At 36.7% G+C, this 10,765-nt stretch overlaps 1 protein-coding gene across 1 annotated transcript; it reads right to left on the reverse strand.

The window, feature by feature from the left end:
- Positions 1 to 668: 668 nt before the first annotated feature.
- On the reverse strand, positions 669 to 10,613 carry LOC145653855 (uncharacterized). Its single transcript, XM_081708411.1, has 4 exons — positions 10,173 to 10,613; positions 7,819 to 8,802; positions 2,467 to 2,574; positions 669 to 2,167 (listed from the first exon to the last, which is right to left on the reverse strand). Exon 4 carries the CDS (start codon positions 2,072 to 2,074, stop codon positions 794 to 796), a length of 1,281 nt encoding a protein of 426 aa, XP_081564537.1. The 5' UTR covers positions 2,075 to 2,167; positions 2,467 to 2,574; positions 7,819 to 8,802; positions 10,173 to 10,613; the 3' UTR covers positions 669 to 793.
- Between the last annotated feature and the right edge of the window lie 152 nt (positions 10,614 to 10,765).

A 10,765-nucleotide genomic window follows, 5' to 3' on the forward strand; every position in this document is an offset into this window, starting at 1 on the left:
GTTGGTGTGTTTGGTCTATGAGTAGCCACACCACCAGGGGTTATGTCATTATGTTTAGCCTTGTTTGAATCTGTTTATTTTGACCATTTCTGTCATTAACATTACGTTGGCTTCCTTTGTTGCACTAAGCGCACTTTTATGTTTGGTTTCATTTTCATTACTTTTATTAAATGCCTCATGTTTGTTTGTTTTCTTTCTTTCTTTCTTTATTTATTTATTTCTGCATGTTCTGCAACCATGACAGTGAGTAATTGTGTTATTACTTTTTGATTTATCAGTTATCCAAATGAATATACTTGATTTAATTTTCAGTACAAAAACCAATACCGTGATGAATACATTGGAATCTTGAAGTCTACATTTCTTACCTTTTTCCTCCATTTGTTGATGCTTAAATGCAATATATATATTTATATATATATAAAATGAAAATTCTATTCAAAATTCTATCCAATAATATTTATAATATCTTCTATTATTGTATCTATATCTTTAAAAAAGGATTGCCACATAAATATGTGGTTAAAGTACTAAAGAGGGAGCATCCTGAAAACTGACAACTTACCATCTGTATAAGTGATTTGACTGCATCACTATTTAGTTCGGTGAAAGATCTCATCCTAACAATTGCTTCAGCAAATCTGAAACCTAGAGAAAACAAATTACTTATTAAATTAAAAATGTACATTGTTAATATCATCACATGTTCTGTAAGTAAAAATGCTCTTTTATAGTTTGTAATAAAGAAAATGATTGGATAATTCTAGGATTAGTATAGGACAAGCAGTACATGTCAGTGGAGCTGATGGCAGCAGGGCTTTAGATTTACTAGAGCTGTTGTATGAACAGTGGATGATTGAACTGAAGGTGTCACTGTTGCAGATGTAGGGTGAACTGTAGATAAGCTGGTGGTTATCATTAGAGTTGAAGTTGTGATATCTGTGGTTGGTGGAGGTGTGACAGTGGTGGTCGTGGTGGTAGTAATAGTTGGTGGAGGGTTTGTGGTTGTTTGAAGGGTGGCTGTGGTGTGGGTTGTTGATTGGGAGGTGAATGTGGTGGACACTGATGTCGGTTGGATAGTTGTAGTGAGGATTGTTGTGTTTGGAAGGGTAGTTGAGGTGGACATTGTTGGTGGAGGTGTGGCAGTTATGATTGAAGATGTATTTGTGGTGGTAAAAGGTAGAGTGGAGGCAGTTGTTAAACGAGTGGTTGTGGTGAGATTTGATGTTGAAGTATTGATGAAAGGAGTGTTTGTGGTTCTGGTTGTTGGTGAATTTGTGATTGTGCTTAGTGTGACGGTTGTTAATGTTTGAAGGGTTTTATTTGTTGAAGGTGTCTGTAGAGTGGGGGCAGTTGTTAGAGGAGTGGTAGTGGTTGTGGTTGTGGTTGGAAATGATGTCGGTGGAGTGCTGGTTTGAGGGGTGTTTGCGGTGATGGTTGTTGGTGGAGTTGTGGTTGTGAATGTTGTTGGAGGGGTTTCAGGTGTAGGAGAAGTTGTTGATACAGAGGAGGCTGTTGTTGATAGAGGACTTGTTGGGAAGGGAATTGGTTTTGATGCAGTGCTGGTTAGAGGGGAGTTTGTGGTGTTGGTTGTTTTTAGTGAATTTGTGGTTGCTAATGGTGTAGGGGTGGTTGTATTTAATATTGGAGGGATTGGAGTTGTAGGAGAGGTTGTTGGTGTGGTGGCTGTTCTTAGAGGAATGGCTATAGTGGACAGTGGTGAAGTGTTGGCAGTTAGAGGGATGGTTATGGTAGCGATTGTTCTTGGAACTGGTGGTGTTGGAGTGGTTGTGATGAGTGTTGCTGGAAGGATTGGTGTTGTAAGAGAAGACATTTGTGGAGTGCTGTTTGTTAGAGGAGCAGTTGTGCTGGGAATTGTTGGTTGCACGCTGGTTGTTAGAGGAGAGGTTATAGTTATGGTTGTGGCTGGTGGTGAGGGACTTGTTAATGTTTGATTTGTAGATGTTGAGGCTGTATATGTTGGTGTTATAGAAGTGGTTGTTAAAGTGGTGATAGATGCTTGTGATACAGATGTTGATGTAGGGGTAAATATTTTTAATTGCAGAAACTGCATTCGTGGCTGGTGAAACTGTAGGTGTTGACTGTTGCTCTGTCGTTGGTGGTGGTTGAAAAGAGAGTGCTGGAACTGTAGCTGTTGAAGAGGTACCTGTTGGTATTCAAGTTGAATATGGTGAGAAGGTAAATGTCAGTTTTAGTGATGTAGCGGAAGATACAAATGTAGTTGATTTGCCTGTAATAATTGATAAACTAGTTATATGCGTTCTTGGTGTATGCATAGACAATTTCATTTGTAAATTCTATAGCATCTGTAGCTGTAAGTGCAGATAATGATTGATTTATAGGGCTTTTGTCACATTACACAGCATATGCATTTTTGCTGCATCTGTACTTAAAGACTATGGTGGTAGGTCACTGATACTGGATCTGTAAATGTTGAATGTATACCTGAATCTCTGGCTGTTGTTTGTCGAATTGTTTGAACTGTAGATATGGAAGCTGTGGTTAATGTTGGAACTGTAGATGATTGGGCTGCCAATGTTGCATTTGTTCAATCTGTAACAATTTTTGAAAAATTAATAATTACTGATATGAATGTAGATAATATTTGTGTGTTTTAATTTGTTGATGGGTGATCAATAGCTGTTTGAGCTGTTCTGATATGTACTTGCATCTGTAATTAATCTGTAGTTACTGATGAATTTGCAATTACTGGTCGTATTTCTGTAATTACTGATGATGACTTTGTTCTTTATGTTTGTGTAATTCACAGTTATTGATGTCCTCAAAACTATGGATGGATTTTTTAGTTTGGAACTCTTTAGTTCCTGATTATTCGGTAGGTCCTAATTGTGTATCTGTAGAACCTTGGTGTATCTGTGATTGTGTATTGTGTATCTCTGAATGAATCAGGAGAGTTTGGATTCAGTCACAGTCATGTTTATTACCAAGCAATACTAACAAATGGAACAATTCAACAGTGAAACAATAGCACCACCTAAAGGTCATGAGAAAAATATAAATGAGCTAAGATAGGTTGATTTGATCCAACTCCAAGCTGTAGATTCACAAGCCTATCTGACTAAAGCAAACAAGGTAGCTGCTATGAGTCTTCTGGTGTGGAGTTGGTGACTGTGGCTAAACTGTAGTCCCAGTGCTCAGCTGCAAGTTTCTCGGCTAATGAGGCTGACTTGGCAACTGCAGGTTTATTCAGCTGCAGGGCTACTTTTATCCAATGTTTTGTATAAATATGATTTTTCTGTTTGTTTGTTTGTTTGTTTGATGACTAGATGTTGAACAGTGTTCAAGTGTGGGGGTGGATTTTTGATTACACACTGTAATGTTTTGATCACAATTCACTTAACTTGCTTACTAAATTTTAAATCTCCCCAGTATTTTACACATGTATTATGCCAAAGTCTGCCCACATACAGAGAACTTCATGTCTCTAAGAGCATTTCAGAGGGTGAAAAGACATATGAGAAAAGTAATTAAAAAAAAAAAAATTTAAGCATGTAAATCTATTCAAGTAGTCCCCAAAAATTATAAACATAATAGGTTCCCTTTAAGTCTACTTCATATAACACATATAAACAACACATCTACTTAATATAAATATTGTATTGACAGTACATTTTCAAAATATTTACTTCAGTGTATTCATATGCTTCTCTGACAGGTTGTTGATATGTTTGCCACAATCCCACCATCGGCATTGTTGGGACAGATGATGCCACATACCGCCCCATTCTCCTGTCACTGTTTTCCATGGCAACACTGCACATGCATTTCTGTTTATATTTTTGTGTGTAACCACATCCCTGTGTTTAAGATTTGCCCTCTCTAATTATGACCCTAATTATGACCTATTCCTATTCACCTCACCTGCAACTGATCAAGGCTATGCTTAAAAGGACTGAACCCTCACACTCAAGAATAACTCACTTGTGTTCATAAAGCTTTGTATTTCTAATTGCATATCTCTTGTATCCCTGGTATATTTGACCTTCTATCTGTACTTCCCATTACTGATTCTTGTTTTGACTGTATTGGTCTGATCATGTATTGGTCTGAACCTTTCCTATTGTGAGTACTGCTTGGTGTATGAAACATGACCGCAATTGCATCCAAACTCTCCTATGATTCATTCAAGACAATTTTACAGATACTCCGAGAATGTATTAATCATCAATGTACAATTTCTAGTACATATTTATCACATGATGAAGCTTAGATCAGGACTATCACAGGTACATAGACAAATTATCACTATAAATTTTGCACATTTTTATTATTAATTAAAGAATTGTCTGCTCGTAGACTTTCATAGAATGGTGTAAAATTATTTAATTATTTATATTCAGATATTCTAAAGATGATATACTAAGGCATTATATATATATATATATATATATATATATATATATATATATATATATATATATATATATATATATATAAAAATTTATTTATTTTATTTAGTTTGTTTTTTTTGCTATACCGACTTTCTACACCCGCATGAAATGTGACTTTCGCAAAATGGATTCAAGTTGCATATTTGTATTTCAGGAACTCCTTTGCACAGTCTGCCTCAGCCCTGAAAGACAATCCAACACCCAGCAGCAGGGTGCAAGTTACTGATGGGGACATACTACACTGAGTGACGCATTGGAGTGGCAGGGATCATACATAGAAACATGTGCAAGGTATATGAGCTAGACATCCCCAAGTCTAAATGGGAGGAACCACAGAGAGTAGTGGAAAAAAAACAAGGCAAAGATTCTGTCAGACTGCCAAATTCAGACAGACAAGCAAACAAAGACAAGCCAACAAGGTACAGTGATAGCACATAATCAGAAAAAAAATATGGCAAGGCCACTAAATGACTTCCTGAATGCAGACATAGTGTATATGTGGTGTTCGACACTAGCGCAAGCTTTCTCAATTATCCAATACATGATATTTAAGGTTCAAGCCCTAACCTTCTTTGATGACCACAAGTCAACTATCATGAGTATGGATGCAAGCAGTCAAGATCTTGGAGGCATCCTTTTCCAATGGTCAACTATGGCCAGTTATCTACTATTCTAGAACACTGACTGTTGCACTGAATATTTTCTGGACTGTCCAAGCCTATATTTCTACTTTCATATGGGATCCATCTAGCTCTAATGTACAATTTCCAGCCATTAAAAGGATATTTGGTAACATTTTATTTTGAGTGGTCCTTTATTGATGATTAATAAACTCTCAACAGAGTATGTGTATCGTTATAATAAATAAACCAGAGTTTGGATGCAATTGCAATCAGGTTTACTCACAAGTAAACCTCAACATGTCTATAACTGCTTGCTGAGTATGCTAAGATGGTATGTATTATACCTGTTACATGTTTGGTGACTTCTCAGGTTAACATCTACAGATATGAACTTGGACAGTCCAAAGAAAGTGAAAAACAACTGAATTTAATAGATTATTAAAAATCTTATTTGCATGTTTAATTAAGTCTCTTGATAAATCTACTGAATGCATTCAGATGCTACATCATTGATATGTTACTGAGTGTTTATTTAATCTAAAAAGGATCACTCAAAATAGAGTCACTGTATTTTTTTTTCCTTCAGCACAACCAAATTTGGAAATCTCTGAATAGGGCTTAGAGTAAAAGGTGCCCTAACTGGTTTTATAAACCTGCATTGGCAGCAGTTAGTCTGAGATCCGCATACAATGTAATCCACATTCACTCCACATTCATTAGAACAAATAACTTTTCTGACATTGTTTTTTAAATGCACATTCCTGTCAGTTTAAAGCACTTACTGTCAATGAGACTATATCTATTTTTGTGTCATGACTGGCATGATGGGAAAGTGGCTCAACCAATGAAAGCTCTGTTAGGCTCAGTTGAGCGCTCTCCTACAAGCAATGCCAGGCCTCAATGACTGAAATGCAGAGTTTATTTTAAAAACACACAGTTTATCTGAAAACCTAACAAACTCCTTAGTTCAAAAAAATACCATGTGATAGCTTAAAATGACAAACCACAGACAGAAATTCAGAAAACCAATGAAACATCAGCAATGCCAGAAGATAATACACAAAAATATCAGCTCTAAAATACACAATCAGAAGGAATGAATAGATGTCACGGGAAGCAATTGCATAGGTGAATTCATTTATAATTAATGGTAATTACACTGAATTCAGAACAACTTAACACCGCCTGGGTCTGCGATAAATTGTCGAAGAAAGCTAAACGTGCATAGGTGTTCATGGATGAGGGCCTGACAGCCCACCTGCCATCCATCAGTCAAGGAAGGAAAAACTTGCAGTGCCCGCACTGTGCTGGGAAGAATGACAGTGTCTACAGACATCACCACCTGAAGAATTACAACAACAACAACAAAAAGCAGAAACCAAAACATACCTGCTCTTTATGGAAATGATCTGTTAGAGAAAAGTAAGAAAGGCTTTGAGTCTTATCTGTCTGTCATATTTACCATGATATTTGGATACGGGAGTGTACATATTGCTTGGATATTTACACAGAATTCAAGATTTCTCATAATGAATGCAACCTTATACCACAATCAAACATGACAACAATTCAGAACTTTGACAAAATGACTGAAAACATCTCAGTGATGTCGTTGATCCATAAGAAGAGTAATCGTCAACCACACAATGACTCTCCCTCAATATGAATATTCCTCCATTTTCTCACAAGTGCAACTTCATCACATTAAATGAGCAGTTCAACAGGAATAGACTAGATCTAAATACTTCCCTTAAAGGAAATAGGCAACAAATGTTAGATATGAGACACCACATTCTCAAAAGAGGAGATTTTGGAATCTTTTGTGGGTCTCCTGGGTCTCAGAAGATTAATTAGTTTCTGCTCTGTGAGTATGTCAACTATTTTTGTAAGCTTCTTACTGGTGTACCATATAGCTCATATAACTATGTTCATTACACACATAGCTTTGCACACATAGTCATTTGATCTATGTATCAGATCTAGTATTACAGCATTTATTTGACAAGGTGCTTATATTAGCACAGACAACAGATTCTGGATTAGAACAGGATTAGAAAAACATGAAGAGAAAGAAACTTTTCCCAGCATTGGGTGGCATCTCATGTTATGTCTTTGTCTTGCTTGTCAGGCTTTCCAAAGAGTTTAAATACTGGACAATCCAAATTAAAAACTCAATTGGAAATGACTAAAACAGCACCACTGCTCCTAAGTATTTACTGTTGAGATTACCTTGCAGAAAACAAATGGTTTAGCAGGTGATGAATAATTATTTGAAAGCCCCTGTTTATGCAGTATACACAGCTACCCGCAAGTTATAACAAGGAAAATGTAGATTTATAGGTAATGTTTTTTAAACAATCTTTTTTTACTATTGTATGATCTAACTATTATACTGTTATTCTAGTATACTATTAGACTGTTATGGTGTAACTATTATGTAACATTTCTGCAAAGTGACAACGGAGGCTGTAGGTGCCTTGATTAGGAACCTATGTTCATAAATTCATGAATACCAGCATATGACTGATTGAATGATTAAATAATGCTGAGAAGGCAAAGGCAACTGTTTAAATTCGAAGGTAATAATTTTATCCTTGACACTACTTAACAACACAAGCAAAATATCTACACACAATATTGGATTGATAATATCAGATAGATATGAACTTTATTAAGGTATAAGTGTGTTATTGTTATTTTACAGTATTACTTGCAGTAACATCATTGCTGTATATAGATATAGGGAATGAAGATGAACTTACAAGCAGTTGTTGCATTTTGCCCATTAAGCACTACAAAACATCCTAAAAGTAAAGTAAATTGAAGCATCTTGCTGTAAATTGATAGTATGAAAGCTCCAGCTGAGGATAAAGAGCTTAACAACTGAAATTTTTATAAGTGCACATCGCATCAAGTTATAGAATTAACAAAGTTGACTGAAAGTGTTGACTGATAGAAATTTGACTCCTAAAAATTATTGGTCTCCAAACTCCACCCTCTCCAGAGGAAGAACTGGTTCTCAGTGAACTACCAGATTTTAGCTTAAAATATATATTTCAGTAACAGTATGACAGTAAAAAAAAAAAAGGTTATACTCTAAGTATGTTGCTGAGTCATTGCTGAATCAATAATTTGCTAACATATTTAATTTATGTAGATTTTATTAGAAAAAAAAACTACAGGGTTGAGGGTGAGCATATTCCAGTAATCTTCTATGTACTGACTGTTTTATGTGTGTAAGGGTTGGCACCAGGCCAAGGCCCCCTCTGGCCACCAGAGGGAGGCCTCGAGTCAGGCACATTACTAATCAGGCTTGATGCCTAACAGCTAGATCTATATAAGCCCAGTGACCCAGTCTCTCAGTATTGGGTCTTTGCTAAAGTTTTGAGCCAAACGCCTAGCTGGTAACTTTGAGTATCAAGGACTGTGAGCCCTTGTGCTACACCTCTCTTCTGCTCTGCCAGGGTGTCTGTGTTTTTACACATCCCCTCCCTTCTCTAGTTTTCCTCTCTCAAGTCTGTCTCTCTCCCAAGGCTCCCCTTAGCCATTAAAGTTCCTCCCTGTTTTCTGGTTTTGTTTGGGAAGTTTTAGTTTGGTTTTTTGTGCTATTAGTTAAGATGAAGTTTCACAAATGTCTTAGAAAAGTAGCCCACAGGATGATCTATACTCTTGAATCCTCTTGCAAAGGACAGCACCAACCCCTGTAGCATTGGCATCTACATCCATCTTAAACGGTCACACAGAATCTGGAGCAGAAAGCACAAGAGCACTACTAAATAACAATTTCACAGAATGAAGTGCAATCTGACACTCATTACTCCAAACAAACTCTCAAACAACAAAGTAAATTGGTCTAAAATAAAACCATATCAGAAAAGATTCTGCAAAACCCATGGTAATAACCTGCCATACCAAGGAATTGTCTGAGATTCTGTTTCGTATGGTCTGCACTTTTGCAGAACTGGATGAACTTGAACCTGTCCAACTTGCTTTCCCAGGTAATTAACTACAACCTTACCAAGTTGACATTTAGCCAAATTCAAAGTTAATGAAGCTTGTGTTTTCTCCTGGATAAAAATATAACTAAATATGAGTGGAATGTTTCTTATAAGACACATTGAATGGCATTGTCTACCACTATTGCCTTAATTTGCAGACATGCCAGAATTCTGCGGAATTCTGTGCCTCTGTACCTGTGAGGCTACATGGTAGCAGTAATACCAGCATGGTAACTTTCTGTGGTGGATAGTGTGGAAAATGTGCAAATGAAATTCACACAAAGATACATATTAAAGGTTCTGCCTCCTGAAAATTCCATTAGAAAGGCAGGATAGATTTTTGATAACCTGAATAATCTGTTTCAGACAGAAATGAGGGTTCTGCTGAAATGCATTTAGAGTTTGTCACTGAAACCATTGTGTATTTTTTAAAAAACAGCTTAAACCACCTTTATATCGGAACAGATTTTTACAAAAGAATGTTCTGGTGGCACTACCATTAATATTCAGCTTTTAATAATTGTGTAAACCTTTTTCTTTTTTGTGTATGTCCATGCAATTTGGTCTGGACAGTTACTCTGGGTATGAGAATATACTTAACATATTAAACTTCTATTATTATATTTTTAGAAACTGTCCACCACTGTAAATTAAATGCAGTTTATAATCTTGATTTTTTTTCCTTACTTTTTTTAATGAAAGAAACAATTATCACTATATAACAATCTTTTTGCTGCACTGGATTTGGGGGTTTGGGGAAATCAGACATAGAATGTTTATCAGAAACATCAATGACTGATTATCCTAATGCAAAAATCTTGGAATTAGTTTATGTCACAGCACAGCCCCCTCCTACTCAACTCCTCCCCATGTCTGTGTTGGTGTTTGTCATTGTGTGTGTGCGTGTGTGTGTGTGTGTGTGTGTGTGTGTGTGTGTGTGTGTGTGTGTGTATGTATGTCTACATGGCCATGCATTTTATGGCATTTAGCTGACACTAAATTTACAATTAGGACTGAGTACAACTTGAGCAATTGAGGGTTATAAGCCTTGCTCAGGGGCCCAACAGTGGCAACTTCATTGTGGGCCTTCAACCAGCAACTGATTACTAGTCAAGTACCTTAATCACCAAGCTTCATGTTTTTTATAGCAGTCCTCTAAGCCTGGTACACGTCTCAGAGTTGTTAATTTCTCTGGAAAAGATAGGATTAAAGGACAGTGCAACATACACATGGTAGCACAAGATCAAACACAAAGCACTAGGTCAAATAACACCCAAGATGCAGACTGTGTAATGTAGCCTCTGAGACAATCCAGTACCTTGTATTAAGATGCAAGCTGCTGGTGGGTGAACCACTGAGTTACAAGCAATTGGCAAATACTATATACAGGAATATATGCAAGGCATATGAGAGGAACAATAAAATACTGGATAATGAGAGGCATATGAGGGGAACCACAGAGCGGTGGATAACAACAAGGCAACGACTGTGTGCGTATCCAGATCCACACAGCTAAGCAAGTAATGACGACCCAACCAGGCATGGTGATAAGATAAAGGAAACAGCAGTGGTAATGGATGTAGCAGTCCCAAGGAAAGGAAACATCCAAAGTTAGATATAAGAAAAGTTGGAAAATACCAGGGAAAGAAAGAAAAAATTGAGAAAATGTGAAGGTTGGACACTTGGGGCTGACTCATCCCAGGAATTATAA

This window comes from Electrophorus electricus, chromosome 26 (assembly GCF_041902795.1).
Source record: "Electrophorus electricus isolate QZ-2024a chromosome 26, ASM4190279v1, whole genome shotgun sequence".
NCBI lineage: Eukaryota > Metazoa > Chordata > Actinopteri > Gymnotiformes > Gymnotidae > Electrophorus > Electrophorus electricus.

Coding starts and splice junctions, on each gene's coding strand:
- LOC145653855 (XM_081708411.1), bottom strand. CDS start 2,074: ATGCAGTTTCTGCAATTAAAAATATTTACCCCTACATCAACATCTGTA.